Source organism: Strix uralensis, chromosome 22, assembly GCF_047716275.1.
Source record: "Strix uralensis isolate ZFMK-TIS-50842 chromosome 22, bStrUra1, whole genome shotgun sequence".
Taxonomy (NCBI): domain Eukaryota; kingdom Metazoa; phylum Chordata; class Aves; order Strigiformes; family Strigidae; genus Strix; species Strix uralensis.
In genome coordinates this window covers 9,852,243-9,869,533 of record NC_133993.1, presented here as the reverse complement: position 1 = coordinate 9,869,533, position 17,291 = coordinate 9,852,243, and the positions used below count along the sequence as shown (strand labels likewise).

Sequence of the window (17,291 nt, the reverse complement as noted above, 5' to 3'; positions counted from 1 at the left end):
CCCTGGCACGGCCCTGGCACGGCTCTTGCACGGCTCTTACATGGCTCTTGCACGGCCCTTGCACGGCTCTTGCACAGCTCTTGCACGGCTCTTGCACGGCTCTTGCAGGGCTCTTACATGGCTCTTGCATGGCCCTTGCATGGCTTTTGCACGGCTCTGGCACAGCTCTTGCACAGCTCTTGGATGGCTCTTGCACAGCTCTTGCACGGCTCTTGCACAGATCTGGCACAGCTCTTGCACGGCTCTTTCACAGCTCTTGCACGGCTCTTGAACAGCTCTTGGATGGCTCTTGCACAGATCTGGCACGGCTCTTGCATGGATCTCGCACAGCTCTTGCACAGCTCTTGCACGGCTCTTGCACAGATCTGGCACAGCTCTTGCATGGCTCTGGCACGGATCTGGCACAGCTCTTGCACGGCTCTTTCACAGCTCTTGCACGGCTCCTGCACTGTTCTGGCAGGCAGCGTGCCCCACGGGAGCAGAGGGGATGGGGCCCAGCTCTCCCCACAACTGCCTGGAGGCTGGTGAACGGGGGTGTCACCGTTGCCTCAGACGTGGGTGTGGTGCCGAGCAGCCTCCTGTGCCTCAGTTTCCCCTCTGCAACCAGCCCAGCGCTGCCTGGGACCCGGGACATCACCCCCCAGCTTCGGGGGGGGGTGTGGGCGTCAGGCCGTGCCGTGGGGACCGCGCTCATACCCACCCCCGTGCTGCCCTCGCCATCCTCAGCCCCACAGGGACATCCTGCTGGTGTGTGCCACCCCCCCCCCATTTCCACCCCACTGTCGCGGGGGGGAGGGCACCGCAGGATTGAAGCCCGGGACCATATGGGCAACCAGCGGGGCCACCTTCTCCCCCCCCTCCCCGGGCTGCCGAGGGGGCCGCGGGGAGGGGGATGCTGGGAGGAAAATTCCCGGCCCCGTTGCCATGGCTTCCCATCAGGATGCGCTTGCATCATGGCCAGCCCGAGGGGGCCGGGGTGCGGGGGTCCCCCCGGGGCTCAGGGCAAGGGGCTCCCCGGCAGCGCGCCCTGCTCGAGCGGGAGCACGGGGGCAGGCAGGGGGGGGCTCTCCGGGCGGGCAGCGCCAGCAGCTGAACACGTTTTGGAGCCGGTGACGTCTGCTCCGGCATCGCCGAGGGAGGAAAACAGGCGACAGAGCGCGAGTCCGGCCCCACGGAGCGGAGCAGGCTCCCGGCCGGCTCAGGCACCGTGCCCACCATGCCCCCCCCGGGCCGGCTGGTGGGGCCGCAGGGGGCCGGGGGGCTCCGCTGAGCCCCAGCCATGGGGCCGCGGTGCTTGCACGCGGTGCTGGTCCTTGGCACCATCCTCGCCGGGGGCCAGCACCCGCAGGAGACGCCCCCCCGGGTGACAGGATGGTCCCCGAGCCCCTTGTCCTCGTGGGTGCCCACGCCGGAGCCGGGAGCATCGTTGGGGGACCCCGAGGGCTCGGCGGCGGCGCTGGTTTTCCTGCAGACGGGCGATACGCAGCGACTGGCCCGGGCCAACTGCAGCCGGGGTGTCGTGGTGGGGGCACCCGGTGCCGGCGCCCCCCTGGCGCTGCGTGCCGCCCTGCATGCCGCCGCCGAGGCGCTGGCCCACGCCGCCAACTTCCTCAACATGCTCTTCCAGACCAACGACATCCGCGAGGCCAGCGTGGCCGAGGACGTGGAGTGGTACCAGGCGCTGGTCCGCAGCCTGGTGGAGGGGCACCCATGGGTGCGCCGGGCGGTGCTCGCCCTCGACGCCCACCCGCTGGCCGCCAAGCCCCGGCTGATGCTCCAGGCCACCAAGGGGGACGGTGAGATCCTGCTGCAGGACATCTCCGCCGCTGCCCCCAGCCTCGGCAACCTCAGCTGGGACAACGAGTGGTTCAACGCCCTCAAGTCGCAGCGGACCCCCCTCCTCCGCAAGCGCCTGCTCAGCAACGACCTGCGCAGCATGGAGACCCCCAAGTGGCAGCGGGGTGACAGCTACGTGGGGGACCCGGACCACGTGAGGTGGTCCCCCCCATTCCTTGAGTGCCGGGATGGCAAGTTCCTTCCCGCCTGGGCAGTCACGCTCTCCTCCGCTTTCTACGGGCTCAAGCCAGACCTCAGCCCTGAGTTCAAGTAAGTGGCACCCAGAGGGGCTGGGGGGTGTAAGGGGGCTGGGGGGGGGGTGCCCCGTGTGCATGTTGGGGGGTGCAGCTGGAGGCATCACCCTGGGGTGCAGGCAGTGTGGTGTGTGCCAGCACCCTGCCCGTGTCCCCAACGCGTGTGTGCTCGTGGGTATCTGCACGTCCACAGGCACGGAGCTGACCCCTGTCGTCCCCCCCCCACCCCCTCGGTCGTCCTTGTGCTGCCCACCTCGGGCTGCCACCCCCAGAGCCCCCCTGGCCACAGCCAAGCTGGGGGGTGGGTGAGCTGGGCTGGACCCCCCACCACGACCCCGGGAGCTGCAGGGTGTCCGTGGGCTAGTGGGTCCCTGCTGCACCCCAGCACGAGGAGCCACAGTGGGTGGCACTGGGGAGGGAAGGGGGCAGCTGGGGTTGGTCCCAGCGAGGGGACATGGCCCCATTTCCAAGGGGGGAGCCGGGGCGCACCCAGGGAAGAGGGTTGGGCCCGTTGGGTGAGGGGCAGCACGCAGGGGCCACCCCAGCAGCTCCTGTTTCCCCATCGGTTGCATTAAAGCCGGTTGAGAGGCCAAATTCACCCCCAGGAGCTGCTGCCCCTGCCCCTGCCCCAGCTCCAACCTCCCCCAGACACAGCTCGGGGGGGGGGGGGCACATCCCTGAGCGGGGGTCCGGGGGACGCTGCCCACACCTCGCATTGTCCCCCTTGTCCATGAACCAGCACCAGCCACCCCCCGCCCCGTGGCTGCATCCAGAGGGGGGGCACGGCCATGCTGGGTGGGGGGCACAGAGAGGCCCCCCCACAGCCCCTCTGGGGGCTGACCCCGTCCCTCTGCGCAGGGGCGTCGTGCGCCTGGACGTCGAGCTGCGGGACGTGGCCATCGACCAGTGCGCCAGCGGGCCGGGCTGGTTTGCGGACACACACCACTGCGACCTCAACAGCACCCAGGTACCGGCCACCAGCACCCTGCACCCCTACCTCCCCGTCCCGCAGGGCTGGGGGTCCCCAGCACCCAACCGTCCCCCGTCCCCCCAGCTGGACTGTCCGTGTCGCGTGTCCCTCCCCTCCGGGCTGAGCTTTATCCTCTCCCGGCCGATCCATCTGCTTCGTTCAGCTGCTCTCGGCGATGCAGCCGAGGGTTTATTGTGCAAATCTTCCTTCTCCACCGCAGCGTGTGACCCCGCTGCTCCCTGCCCGGGGAACCGCAGCCACGGCCGGGGGCTGAGGGCTGGCAGCTGGGGTGGGGGGGGGGCGAATCACCCCAACCAGCAGCCCCCGACCCCCCGCGGCAGTGCCTACCCAAGGAGCCGGTGATGCCCGAGCGCGTTTCAGGGCTCGGCACAACCTGCACCGTCCCCCAACCAGGGCAAACCCCGCAGCCCCCCAGCCCTGTGCGGCTCAGGGTCCCACCCCGAAGGCAAAAAGCTGTCCCCAAGCGGGAAAAGCGTCACCAGCTTCTCTTTCCTGCCCTCCGGAGGGACGGGCTCTGCCGCCCGGCATCTCTCCAGAAAAAAACAATACCCAGAAAAGCTGCCAGTTCAGGGCAGGATCCGGCCGCGGGGGGATTAGGGCAGCAGTGCCCAGCCCGCCGCTGCCGTCACGGCCGGGCAGGATTAGTGCGCTCTGCTGCATTAGGTGTCCATTTAGGTTTTAGGGAGGGATTTGGGGGCCCAGGCTTTGGCTTTTAATTCTTAAATGTTTAACCACCGATTCCTCCTGGGCACAGGGGGAGGATGGTGTGGGGTCAGGTACCCGCGAGCCCGGGGGCTGCCGGAGCCCTTGGTGCAGGGAGGGGGGAGCAGATGGGGTGCAGGATGAGCCCTCGCCCTTCCGTGTGTCTCAGCCTGTCTCCTTCAGTGTGTTCCCCAGGAAAGCCACGACTTCATCCTCGGGAGGTACCTGTGCCGGTGCAAGCCGGGTTTTTACAGGGCCAGCGGAGCGGCCAGCGGTGCCTGGGCAGGTGGGTGCCGTGCCTGGCCCCGGGGTCCCCATTTCACCCAGTTGTGGCTCCAGCAGTGGGATCTGGGGCTGGGAGGGGGGCGGCTTTGGGAAGCCCAAACACGTGCCGCGGCGAGGAAAGAGCCACCACGGCCGGGACACGGGGGTTTCACCGCGCCATCGCTCTGTCCCCAGGCGCGGGGGGGGCCCGGCTGGCGTGCCGGCCCTGCCGCCGGGGCTGTGCCACCTGCGAGGATGACGCGCCCTGCCTGATCCAGGAGGACCGGGCGCTGCGGGCGGCCGTCCTCTCCTGCCAGGCCTGCTGCATGCTGGCCGTCTTCCTCAGCATGCTCGTCTCCTACCACTTCCGACAGAGCAAGGCAAGGCAGCCCTGGGTCCTCCCCCTCTGCCCCTCAGCCCCTGCCCTGCTCCCCTCCCACCCCCAAACCCTGCGGTCTCAGGGGGGCTCTCGGGGGTGGGGATGTGACAGCCCGGGGGGGCGGGGGGGATCTCCCTGACCTGGCTCCATCCCCTCTGGGCACTGGCTGAGGCTCCCGGCTGCACCCTCACGCCTCTGTCCCTGCAGAGGATCCGGGCGTCGGGAGTTGTTCTCCTGGAGACGATCCTCTTCGGGTCCCTCCTCCTCTACTTCCCCGTGAGTATCCAGCTGGCCCCAGCGCCGAAAACCTCTGGGTGAGGGTTTAAGAACATTTGCAGCCTGGCCGGCTGCCCCCTGGACGAAGGCATCGAGCTGGCCCCAAGCAGGGCACGGGCACGACTCTGCCTAATTGTTAATTTTGCTGGCACAGCCCCCGGCGGCTGCGGTATAAACCTTCTCAGGAAACTGAATCCTTTTTCTCCCACTGGCCGCGGGAATTAATCCCTGCCCAAATCCCCTCTCCCTCCTGCAAGAGCTGCAGCGGATGCTGTAGAGCCAAGGGGGAAGGGCAGCAGCAGGGCTGGCCCCAGAGCAGGTGGTTTCCGAGTCTCTGGAATTTACCACCCCCCCGGACAGGCGGGATCCGGCCCCGTGCCACGCACCGACCCCTCTCTCCCACCGCCCCAGGTGTTCATCCTGTACTTCAAGCCGAGCATCTTCCGCTGCATCGTCCTGCGCTGGGTGCGGATGCTCGGCTTCGCCATTGTCTACGGCACCATCACCCTCAAGCTGTACAGGTAGTTGGGATGTGGGAAGGGAGGAGCTGGATGCTTGGGACCCCTGCAGCAGGGACGGGCTGGGGGCTCACCCCTCTGCCCCTCACAGGGTGCTGAAGGTGTTCCTGTCCCGCACGGCCCAGCGGGTGCCCTACGTGTCGAGCGGGCGGGTGCTGAAGATGCTGGGGTTGATCCTGCTCCTGGTGCTGTGGTTCCTGGCGGCCTGGACCATCGGGATGCTGGAAAACATCGACAAGAACATCCCGCTGGTGATCCGCACCCAGACCGCCCGCGGGCTCCATTTCTACATCTGCGGCCATGACCGCTGGGACTACATGATGGTGATCGGTGAGACCACCCCCCACAGTGTCCTGGGGGTCCCCACAGCGCCAGGACCCCATCCTGTCACAGAATCACAGAATCCCAGAATCATCTCAGTTGGAAAAGACCCTGAAGCTCCTCCAGCCCAACCATGAACCTCACCCTGACCGTTCCCAGCTCCACCAGATCCCTCAGCGCTGGGTCAACCCGACTCTTCAACCCCTCCAGGGATGGGGACTCCCCCCCTGCCCTGGGCAGCCCATTCCAACGCCCAACAGCCCCTTCTGCAAAGAAATCCTTCCTAAGAGCCAGTCTGACCCTGCCCTGGCGCAGCTTGAGGCCATTCCCTCTTGGCCTGGCGCTGGTTCCTTGGCTCAAGAGACTCATCCCCCCTCTCTGCACCCTCCTTTCAGGGAGTTGCAGAGGGCCAGGAGCTCTCCCCTCAGCCTCCTCTTCTCCACACTAAACCCCCCCAGTTCCCTCAGCCGCTCCCCATCAGACCTGTGCTCCAGACCCTGCACCAGCTCCGTTGCCCTTCTCTGGACACGCTCGAGTCATTCAATGGCCTTTTTGGAGTGAGGGGCCCAAAACTGAACACAGTGCTTCAATGCAGGGTTTTAATTTCCTTTTGCATTTAACCTGCTTGGAGCCTGCAAGCAGGGCTGGGGCACCTGAGCTGCCTCCCACCCTCTCCTCTGAGCATCCCCAGGACTTGCCCTGGCGTGGGGTCAATCGCCTGGCGCAGGGGGTGAATCCTGGTGGCCTTTGGGCCGGCTGTGACAGAGGATGATGCTCTGCACCGGCTCCAACCACGGCATGTCAGCTGGATGCTGTGGATGCGTCCCGAGGCAGGGAGGTCCCGGCGGGCAGCAGCACCCACCCCGCAGCTCAGCACCCATCTGTGTCACCCAGGAAAAGAGACTGAGGGCAGCCAGGCGATGGGGCTGGACGCTCAGCACCGCTCCCCCGCTCTCTCCCACAGCTGAAATGTTGTTCCTGCTGTGGGGCAGCTTCCTGTGCTACGCCACACGCGCCGTGCCCTCTGCCTTCCACGAGCCCCGCTACATGGGCATCGCGCTCCACAACGAGCTCATGATCTCTGCCGCCTTCCACGTGGTCAGGTAGGGGCTGCGATGGGGCTGGGAACCGAAATTCCCATCCCTGGTGCTGCAGAGGAACCAGCGACAAATCCCTGAAGCCAGCGGGTTCCCTGCGTGGGTCCCCGGGCAGGGTGGAGGCCGCAGGGTCCAGAGATGGGGAGGGGGCTGCAGGCACCTCGGCGGGACCCGGTGCTGCCCTTCTCGCCCTTTCTAGGTTCGTCATGGTCCCCTCGCTGCACCCTGACTGGACCCTGCTGCTCTTCTTCGCTCACACCCACGGCACCATCACCATGACCCTGGCGCTGCTCTTCATCCCAAAGGTAACGCTCAGCCCCGGGACTCGGGGAGACGAGGGTTGGGGTTTCCCGGTGTTTCAGGGACCCCTCGAGCTCGCTCGCCCCTCGCCACCCCCAGTTCCTGCACGCCGGCTCGCCGCTGCGGGAGGAGATCGCGGCCGAGGTCTATGAGGACGAGCTGGACATGCGGCGCTCGGGCTCCTGCCTCAACAGCAGCATCGCGTCCGCCTGGAGCGAGCACAGTCTCGACCCCGATGACATTCGGGTGGGTGGCACACTCAGGACCTTCTTTTGACGCTAGCTATGCAGCCCCACGCAGAGTAAGAGGTGCCTTTTGCAATCTTTCTCCTGATGCAAAGCGAAAAGGGGGGAGGAGAAGGGGGTGCAGGGTGAACCTCCTGTGGGGTGGGGAAACCTGCTGCGCCCCCTGGGTCGGAGGGACGGGCAGCACGGGGGCTTGCGGACACGGGGACAGCCTGGCCCTAGGGGCCAAGCCGGGGCTTTGCAGGGTCGTCCCAGCCGCAGCCCCTGTGGGGTCCCATCGTCCATGCTCTCCTCTCTCCCCTCTCTCTGCCGCGTCCCCCCGCCCGCGGCGCGCAGGAGGAGCTGAAGAAGCTTTACGCGCAGCTGGAGGTGCACAAGACGCGGAGGATGACAGCCAACAACCCCCACCTCCCCAAGAAGCACAGCTCCCGCCGCAGCCTGGGCCGCTCCATCATACGCCGCATCGTCGAGCTGCCCGGGGCACGCCGGAGCGGCGGCGGGGGGCGGGGGGGCACCACCCCAGTGCATCGCGGCTCCTCGGCCAAGCAGTTCCCAGAAGCCGCCAGCGCCAGCCTGCGGACGCGGGACGAGGGTTCCCGGCGCCGCATCGCATCCTCGCGCAGGTTCCGCAGCACCGAGGGTCCCGCGCAGGAGCCACAGGGAAGCTCGCCCACCCCTGTCCCTGCCAGGGAACCTGGGCTGGAGAGGAAGACGATGGCAGTGACGGCCTCGGAGCAATCCGACAGCGAGTCCCTCGATGCCACCCCGCTCGTGTGCAAGTCGGCCAGTGCCCACAATTTGGCAGGGTACGGGCAGCTCCTCCGGCCCTGCGCAGCCCCCTTGCAGAAATCGCTCAGCGTCATCACCGGTGCGCGGGAAGAGGCCCTGCTCGCCGCCAGACGAGCCGCACGGGACCAGTGGCACCCCAACCGGCACCCATCGCGGCACCGCACGAGCCACAGACCCCCCAAGGAAGCCAGGAAGCCCCAAAGCCTGGGGGCAGCTGATGCCCTCGCACCAGCTGGCTCCCGCCCCGCAGAGAGGGGCTCCCAGGAGGACACGTCCCCCCTAGGTGATGGCAAAGTACAGAAACACGTCACCTACGCGCCCATCAAGAGCATCAGCATCGACAGCTCCCACCTCCGGGGGCGGGTGCGGCTGGCGGTGAGGAGGACCCCCCCACCACCCCCTGTGCGCTACCAGAGCCTGGGGCATAGTGCCGCGCCAGCCAGGCACAGCCTGGAGCCGGTGGAGCCACCTGCAGACCCCCCAGCGCCACCCGCAGACCCCCCAGAACCACCCCCAGACCCCCCAGCACGGGCGGGAGAACCAGAGAGGACAGCGGAGGGGTCTGCGGAGGAAGATCCGGGGCGTACGTCCCCCCTGGCGAGGAAGGGCAGGCTGCTGGCCGCAGCCTCCATCCCGGCACAGGTCTGCCCCTGGGAGCTGGTCCAGGAGGAGATTCTGAGCCGGAAGCAAAAAGCCACTGAAGCAGCAGATTTGGGGACCCCCCGTGAGGCAGCAGCCGCCCCCGCCAGCCTCAAGCTGCCCTCCCAGAGGACCTCCCTGCGGAACCTGGGACTCACCGTCAAAGCCTTCAGGGGGAAAAGCATCCTGAAGGTGAAGAGTGAAGGCGAGGGGAGCCTCAGGAAGAGGGGGTGCGAGCGGGAGGGGGGCAGAAGGAGGGAGAGGCCCAGCCTGGCAGAGACAGCAGCCGTGTCCCTCGGGGGGGTTGGCCAAGACCCCACCGCCAAAAGGCCTGAGTGGAGCCGGCAGAGGCCCAGCAGCGAGTCCCCTGCCCGCCGGGAGCAGGGGGATGCGGTCCCCGGCCAGCACAACGCTGGCTGGGGGGGTGGCGGGGCAGGACAGAGGGACAGCCCGGCCCCGGGGACAAGCGATGGTGAGAAACGGGCAGAAGAGCCCAGCGCTTCCCGGGGGGACGCAGCTGCTGGCGGGGGCCTGGGGTCACCCTCGGGGGTGTGTGAGATCCCACCCAGCATCGGCCACCAAGAAGGAGCTGAAGAGCCCCAGGAAACGCCAGCGGTGGCCAGCAGCAGCGAGAAGGCACCGGTCCAGCCCTGGGAAGGGGCCGAGGCTGCCATGACGGAGCCAGGGAAGGATGCTCCTGCAGCCAGCGTGAGGCCGATCACACCGAAGAAAGGGGTGGCCGGGCCAGCCGAAGGGCTCGATGGGGCCAGCAGGTCCATCCACCCCCAGGATGGTGCCGAGGTGCAGCAGCCACATGCCGAACCCATCGCAGGCAGCCCCGACCCGTCCTCCACCGGCGCGCAGAGAGCAGCCACCGAGAAACCAGGGGCTGCGGTTCGTCCCCGGGGGGCCCCAGGTGTCCCAGCAGGAAGAGGAGCCTTGTTGCGCCAAGGGGCTGTTTCTTCCCGGGAGGACACCGGGGTCCTACCAAGTGAGGAGAGCCCGACCACGGCACTGGAGAAGGGGGGCAGCCAGCCCGAGCCCCTCAGTCCTGGGGAGAACCGGGACACCGAGAGGGTCTCCCCAAGAAGCCGGAGTGCGGAGACGGCCCCGGTTGCAGCAGAGAAAGCCGGCACGGCGGTGGGCAGACAGGCAGAGCTCTGTTCTGGGGAAACCCAGGCAGATTCCAGCATTAAAATAGAAATCTGCCCCCGGGATGAAAGTGGGGGCGAGCACTGGGGGCCGGGCAGAGCCCCAGGGAAGGGCGGCAGTGAGGAGGATCCTGGTCGCCCCAGGGAAGAGCTGGGTGCGGAGAAACCACGAGCCAAAACCCCAGAGCTGCTGCAAGGGGCTGGGGAAAAAGCAGAAAGCGTGGAGGGCAGGAGGGCTGAGGTTTGTCTGTGGGACACTGGGGAAGGGGGAAGGACCCTCAGCGCAGAAATCTGCCCCTGGGACAGGGAGAGGGCTCAGCAGCAGCAAGAGAAGCCGGAGGGAGAGCGGAGGCAGCTGCCCAAGCAGGACAAGAACATCAGACCAAATTCAGTGGGTTTGCTGACAGCGCAGGAGAGCAGGAGCAGCCTGCAAGCACCCGGCCAGCCCTGGGGCAGCGCCAGCAGCAAGGAACCCCCTCCAAAACCTGCTCCCAAAAGCTTTGAGCTGCCAGAAGTGACCTGGAGGAGCTCACGGGCTTTGGTTTGTCCCTGGGAAGCGGCGGGAGCTGACAGTGATGCACAAGTCTGCCCTTGGGAAAGGGGAACTTTACCTGATGCAGGAAAATTAGATGATGGTAAAATTTCCCAAGTGAAGAAAGGGATTTCCCTGCAGAGAGTGGCCTCGCGGGGCACAGGGGAGATGGCACCAGCTGCAGACAAGGGGAGCAGCCAGAGGGGATCCCCCCGCCCTAGAGAAGGTGCGAAGCAGCCCAGCACGGGACTCGCAGCAAAACTCCGAGCTCTGCCCACAGCATCATCCAAGCAAGCAGGAACCACCGATAGCAAAAAGGCCAACATTTGTCCATGGGAAGTGGGGCACGCGCCACTTGCTAAAACACAAATCTGCCCCTGGGAAGAGCCTGCAACTCCTTCAGGGAAGGAGAGACCAAGTCAGGACACATGTGGGACTTCCAAAGGGGAAAATAAACCAGGATCCAGAGGACCTGAAGATATCAAAGCAAACCTGGCAGAGATGGGTGGCTCTCAGTCAGAGCACACGGACATCAGGATCTTTGAAAAGCTCACTGAGAAAAGCCTTGAGAGCTCAAAAGCTGAGGCCAAGAAACCTGAGAATGTGGAGAGCATAAAGGTCTGTCCCCAGGAGAGCCTGGGCACGGAGCTGCCCCCAGAAAAACCCCGTTCCGGGAGCCCAGTGCTGCCCAAATCACCTTCAAAGAAATCCCAGACCGCAGAGAGCCAGAAGGCAGAGGTCTGTCCTTGGGAGATTGAAACCACTGATAAAGCAGAAATCTGCCCCTGGGAGGCGGCTGCTTCACCATCCACTAAAGAGAAATCAAGACAGGATAAAGATGCTTCGTCCATAGTGAGCAAAAGCCCCTCTACAGGTCAAGGTCTCCGCAAGAAGATTATAGACAGCACGTCTGGAAAGAAGGAGAAAGCAAGCAGAGACCGTGAGTCCGTCTGTCCCTGGGAGAGCACAGACGTGGAGGGCTCCTCCACGGGGTACAGCACGAGGAGCCTGCAGCTGCTGAAAGCCACCGTCAAGAAATGGGAGAGCATGGGGAGAGCAAAGGTCAATGTCCACCCCCAGGAGAGCCTGGGCACGGAGCTGCCCCCAGAAAAGCCCCGTTCCGGGAGCCCAGCGCTGCCCAAATCACCTTTGAGTAAATCCCAGAGCACAGAGAGCCTGAAGGCAGAGGTCTGTCCTTGGGAGGCTCAGGAGCTGGAATCCACTAACAAAGCAGAAATCTGCCCCTGGGAGGCAGCTGCAACTCCCTCTGATCAGCAAAAGGCCAAGCAGGGTCCTGGGGGGGGTTCAAAGGGAGACAAGCACATCACACGCCAGGCAGCGTTAGCCAGCCCGGTGAGATCCCCGGAGAAGGGCAGCAGCGAGCGAGAGGCCGTTTGTCCCCAGGAGAGCCTGGACACGGAGCTGCCCCCAGAAAAGCCCCGTTCTGGGAGCCCAGCGCTGCCCAAATCACCTTCAAAGAAATCCCAGAGCGCAGAGAGCCAGAAGGCAGAGGTCTGTCCTTGGGAGCTTGAAACCACCGATAAAGCAGAAATCTGCCCCTGGGAGGCGGCTGCTTCACCATCAACTAAAGAGAAATCAAGACAGGATAAAGATGCTTCGTCCATAGTGAGCAAAAGCTCTTCTACAGGTCAAAGTCTCCGCAAAAAGATTATAGACAGCACGTCTGGAAAGAAGGAGAAATCAAGCAGAGACCGTGAGTCCGTCTGCCCCTGGGAGAGCACAGACGTGGAGGGCTCCTCCACGGGGTACAGCACGAGGAGCCTGCAGCTGCTGAAAGCCACCGTCAAGAAATGGGAGAGCATGGGGAGAGCAAAGGTCAATGTCCACCCCCAGGAGAGCCTGGGCACGGAGCTGCCCCCAGAAAAACGCCATTCCGGGAGCCCAGCGCTGCCCAAATCACCTTCAAAGAAATCCCAGACCACAGAGAGCCTGAAGGCAGAGGTCTGTCCTTGGGAGATTGAAACCACTGATAAAGCAGAAATCTGCCCCTGGGAGGCGGCTGCAACTCCCTCTGATCAGCAAAAGGCCAAGCAGGGTCCTGGGGGGGATTCAAAGGGAGACAAGCACATCACACGCCAGGCAGCGTTAGCCAGCCCGGTGAGATCCCCGGAGAAGGGCAGCAGCGAGCGAGAGGCCGTTTGTCCCCAGGAGAGTCTGGACACGGAGCTGCCCCCAGAAAAACCCCGTTCCGGGAGCCCAGCGCTGCCCAAATCACCTTCAAAGAAATCCCAGAGCGCAGAGAGCCTGAAGGCAGAGGTCTGTCCTTGGGAGCTTGAAACCACCGATAAAGCAGAAATCTGCCCCTGGGAGGCGGCTGCTTCACCATCCACTAAAGAGAAATCAAGACAGGATAAAGATGCTTCGTCCATAGTGAGCAAAAGCTCTTCTACAGGTCAAAGTCTCCGCAAAAAGATTATAGACAGCACGTCTGGAAAGGAGAAATCAAGCAGAGACCGTGAGTCCGTCTGTCCCTGGGAGAGCACAGACGTGGAGGGCTCCTCCACGGGGTACAGCACGAGGAGCCTGCAGCTGCTGAAAGCCACCGTCAAGAAATGGGAGAGCATGGGGAGAGCAAAGGTCAATGTCCACCCCCAGGAGAGCCTGGGCACGGAGCTGCCCCCAGAAAAGCCCCGTTCCGGGAGCCCAGCGCTGCCCAAATCACCTTTGAGTAAATCCCAGAGCACAGAGAGCCTGAAGGCAGAGGTCTGTCCTTGGGAGGCTCAGGAGCTGGAATCCACTAACAAAGCAGAAATCTGCCCCTGGGAGGCAGCTGCAACTCCCTCTGATCAGCAAAAGGCCAAGCAGGGTCCTGGGGGGGGTTCAAAGGGAGACAAGCACATCACACGCCAGGCAGCGTTAGCCAGCCCGGTGAGATCCCCGGAGAAGGGCAGCAGCGAGCGAGAGGCCGTTTGTCCCCAGGAGAGTCTGGACACGGAGCTGCCCCCAGAAAAACCCCGTTCCGGGAGCCCAGCGCTGCCCAAATCACCTTCAAAGAAATCCCAGAGCGCAGAGAGCCAGAAGGCAGAGGTCTGTCCTTGGGAGCTTGAAACCACCGATAAAGCAGAAATCTGCCCCTGGGAGGCGGCTGCTTCACCATCCACTAAAGAGAAATCAAGACAGGACAAAGATGCTTCGTCCATAGTGAGCAAAAGCTCTTCTACAGGTCAAAGTCTCCGCAAAAAGATTATAGACAGCACGTCTGGAAAGAAGGAGAAATCAAGCAGAGACCGTGAGTCCATCTGTTCCCAGGAGAGCCTGGGCATGGAGCAGCCCCCAGAAAAACCCCGTTCTGGGAGCCCAGCGCTGCCCAAATCACCTTCGAGTAAATCCCAGAGCGCAGAGAACCTGAAGGCAGAGGTCTGTCCTTGGGAGCTTGAAACCACCGATAAAGCAGAAATCTGCCCCTGGGAGGCGGCTGCTTCACCATCCACTAAAGAGAAATCAAGACAGGACAAAGATGCTTCGTCCATAGTGAGCAAAAGCCCCTCTACAGGTCAAGGTCTCCGCAAAAAGATTGTAGGCAGCTTGTCTGGAAAGGAGAAAGCAAGCAGAGACCATGAGTCCATTTGTCCCCGGGATAGCCTGGGCATGGAGCTTCCCCCAGAAAAACCCCACGCTGGGAGCCCAGCGCTGCCCAAATCACCTTCAAGTAAATCCCAGAGCACAGAGAACCTGAAGGCAGAGGTCTGTCCTTGGGAGGCTCAGGATGTCGAGTCCAGTGATAAAGCAGAAATCTGCCTCTGGGAAGTGGCTGCACCTCTGCTGGAAAAAGGAGCAGCTGCGGGCAAGGCGAGCCTCCCACCAAAAAAAGTGGGTGCCTCCAACCCACCGGAGCAGGGGAGCAGTGGGCACAAGGTCATCTGCTCCTGGGAGAGCCCGGGCATGGAGGAGCTCTCCCTGAAAGCTGCAACAGGGGAAGAGCCATCCAAGAAGTCTGATATTTGCCCCTGGGAAGTAGCAGAACCCACCATCTTGGCGAAGGAAAGCGGCAAACCAGGCGTGCACCCACTGGGAGCTGATGGAGCATCTCCCACCGTGCCGGGAACGTCAAAAGTGGCGGCAGGAGCCAGCCCTGTGTCTGCAACAGCTCTGCTGAAAGAATCCAAGGGCGGATCTGACTGCAAGGCTGAGCACAAGCCCCTGTGCCGCATCCTGCCGGGCACTGAGCCCTTGTGGGGCCCCAGGGCAGAGCCTCAGGGAGGGAGCACAGCTCCTGCGGCCGGCAGCGGCCCCAGCCCAAGCGCTACTGTAGCCGAGGTTTGTCCCTGGGAAGCAGAAAAGGCTCCGCCAGCATCTGACAAGACCAGCACAGACCCAAGGAAAACCTCCGAGGTGTGTCCGCAGGAGGTGCAGAGCGTGGATCTCACCCCGACCCTCCGCGGGCAGGGCAGGGCTGGGGCGAGCCCCCACGATGGAGGCAGAGGTGGGACGGAAACCAAACCCGACATCTGCCCATGGGTCCATGACTAGCTCCCTCCGTCCGGCCACCAGCCGGGCGCAGACGTGGCTTTCGTGAGTGGAAAGTCTTGAGCTGAAGGCTGCTGCCCACCTGCACAGCCCGGACGGGGACAGAGAAGCGTCCACCAAAGCCAAGGGCATGGCCACACTCCCAGCGGGCTCCAGTGGTGGCCACCAACCAGCCAGGCTTGGGGATCGCCGCAGCGAGGGGTCAGTTAACATTTCCTGCCTTCATCGAAGCTCTCAACCAGGCAGTGGCCTGCAAATGCCACCCATCACTTGCCCACAGGTACCTGGGCCAGCGCAGGGCCCTTTGGGCCAAGTGGGGCACCTCAATCCATCAAAGCGCCAGTGGTGCCGGCCTCGCTCACTCCCACCGACACCGTGGGCCAAAGCTGCGGCTTGGCTAGCTAGAGACGCTCACCTGCAAGCTCGCCGGCAGCTCAACGCCCTCCTACCACGTCGGGAGGTTTGTGCCTCTGGCACAGCCAGGAACAGCTTGCCTGGCACCCCGAAACACACAATCCCGCAGCCTCAGCAAGCTGGACACCGAAACAAGGGGAGAGTCAAGCCAGGGGCAGCAATGATGCGACGGGGAGGAAAACAGCTTCCCAGAGCTCCTGCAGCCCAGCCGGCCTCCCCCAGCGCTGCTCTCACCTCCATTTTAAGCCAGGGTTTAAGCACTGCTGGGACCAGGCAGGTTCTGAAGCCTGGGATGAAGGACCGTTGTTCCCAGTCAGCCCCACGACACATTTCGCTTCCTTGATATAAAGTCATTTATTTTTAACCGTCCTCTGAAGTCACTGAGTCCTGCCAGGAACGCAAAGCGAACCTCGCTGCTCCGTTCTGGTCCGGCGATGCCAGCCCAGCGCTTGAACACCGCCCCTGGGCGACGCCGCCACCACCACCACCGCCACGACCTCCATTCCCGGACACCTTTGCCTATCGCTTGACCTGGGTGGGATAAAACCAACCTTCAGGCCCCCCCCACCGCTCTGCTGTTAGAAACCTCCGCACCCGCAAAGGCCGAGATGGGTTTTCCTGCTACTCACCTCCTCTCGGGCTTCACGGCGCTGCTACGCTTCGAGCTCTTGCAGCAGCTCAGCTGTGAAGGTGTTTGTCTTAACTAACAATGCCACTAACTTTTCAAAGCACTTTGTCGTTACTGGTTTCTTCGCTCGTACCCCGCGTGCGTGTTACATTCACCATGTGTGCAAACGTGCCCTGGCCTCACCTCCCCATGACAGGAGAGGGGTTTTTTTTCCACCATTTCCACCGGCACTAGCAAGCCTTCACTTTTACAGCCCATCTGTAGAAGCGCTGGTTGCCTTTTGTCATCCCACATTTCAACTTCTTCTATTTGCAAGACCCGTCCCCTTGGGCAGAGATGCAAACAGCCTCCTGGATGATGAGATGACGGGGAGGGGCGGGCTCTGCGATCTCCGCAGCATCGGACAGGGCCCCCGGGTTTGCCGTTGCTCCAGCCCATCCCCTCACAAATGCACAAGGGAAGGGATGGGGCCCTATGCGCGGGGAAAAGCCTCAGGGTCAGGAATGCAGCAGCTGGGAAACGACACCTCCAGTCGCCCCAGATTTGGCCCTCGGTTCCACTTAAATGGAAGCAAATAAAAGCAGAGCAAGCAGAAGTGGTTTCGGTTCTCTCTCTGATCTCGGGGCTCAGGGCTTGTCCTGCCGTTCCTTCGTCGTTTACTTCCACTCTCCTTAGAAAGTGGCGTTGCTGTCGTGTGCTGTCTGTGGTCTGAATGTCAGACAATCATCCAGTTGTGTAAGTAAGTGTACATACAGAAAATAAAAAGTATTATCTACAGAGTGCACACGTAGTGGCTGATTTATGGGGTGTGGGTAAGATACCAAGAGGTACAACAGAAAGCAGCGAGGCCGCGAAGGAACAAAGCACTTGAGCCACAGAGGTCTGAATATTGGCAGAGGAGATGGGGAGGAAAGGCCCTTCTCCCAGAAAAACCAACAACTCCCCTAGAAAACACACTGTTCTCATCCAGAGCCAGAGCTGAACGACCTCGTCCGCAGGTCTGGCCTGAGGAGTCACGTCCACACCTGCCCATAAGCTGCCCGAGTCGCACCAGACACAAACCAGGCAGCTCACCCCGATTTATTTTAGCTCCCAACCCAGCTCGCATGTGCTGGAGCACTGAATCTCTCCTCAGCTCATGAATGAAGCGTAGGCAGAAGGCTCAAGATAGTAGGTTCTTTCAGGAAAGGCAGACAGATTGTGACACCCCTCTGATTTCCAAAAAGATGAAAGGGATTCCATGGCTGGCTCCTCTCCTAACAGAGCATAAAGATGATATTCTGCCCTTTCAGAACATCATTCTCAAGAAACACTGAAGAACTTTGCAAGCATAAGGAGCCATAACTCTTACAGCATGCTCCGCAAAATCTCTTTCAAGGAAGAAGAAAAAAAATGCACTTTTTTTTGTGCAACTCTCACAAGCTCTGGAAAACGGCCAAATTAAAAAGCAAGACAAGGTTGAAAAAG

The 17,291-nt window shown here is 63.0% G+C and overlaps 1 protein-coding gene across 3 annotated transcripts; it reads left to right on the top strand.

Annotated features, from left to right (window-relative positions):
• Positions 1-1,020: 1,020 nt before the first annotated feature.
• GPR179 (G protein-coupled receptor 179) lies at positions 1,021-16,606 on the top strand. Of its 3 annotated transcripts, none has more exons than XM_074891810.1 (12): positions 1,021-2,106; positions 2,949-3,057; positions 3,967-4,069; positions 4,243-4,427; positions 4,634-4,702; positions 5,114-5,223; positions 5,312-5,550; positions 6,506-6,644; positions 6,838-6,943; positions 7,038-7,184; positions 7,520-12,571; positions 13,019-16,606. In XM_074891810.1, exons 1-12 carry the CDS (start codon positions 1,280-1,282, stop codon positions 14,783-14,785), a joined length of 8,853 nt encoding a protein of 2,950 aa, XP_074747911.1. In that variant the 5' UTR covers positions 1,021-1,279; the 3' UTR covers positions 14,786-16,606. The 3 variants fall into 3 exon arrangements, with proteins under 3 accessions (XP_074747911.1, XP_074747912.1, XP_074747910.1); XM_074891811.1 differs by having other exon boundaries at positions 7,520-13,342; positions 14,000-16,606; XM_074891809.1 differs by having other exon boundaries at positions 7,520-16,606.
• The last annotated feature ends 685 nt before the right edge of the window (positions 16,607-17,291 follow it).

Coding starts and splice junctions, on each gene's coding strand:
- GPR179 (XM_074891809.1), top strand. CDS start 1,280: ATGGGGCCGCGGTGCTTGCACGCGGTGCTGGTCCTTGGCACCATCCTC. Junction 4,428..4,633: donor ACCACTTCCGACAGAGCAAG/GCAAGGCAGCCC, acceptor CTGTCCCTGCAG/AGGATCCGGGCGTCGGGAGT. Junction 6,645..6,837: donor GCCGCCTTCCACGTGGTCAG/GTAGGGGCTGCG, acceptor CGCCCTTTCTAG/GTTCGTCATGGTCCCCTCGC.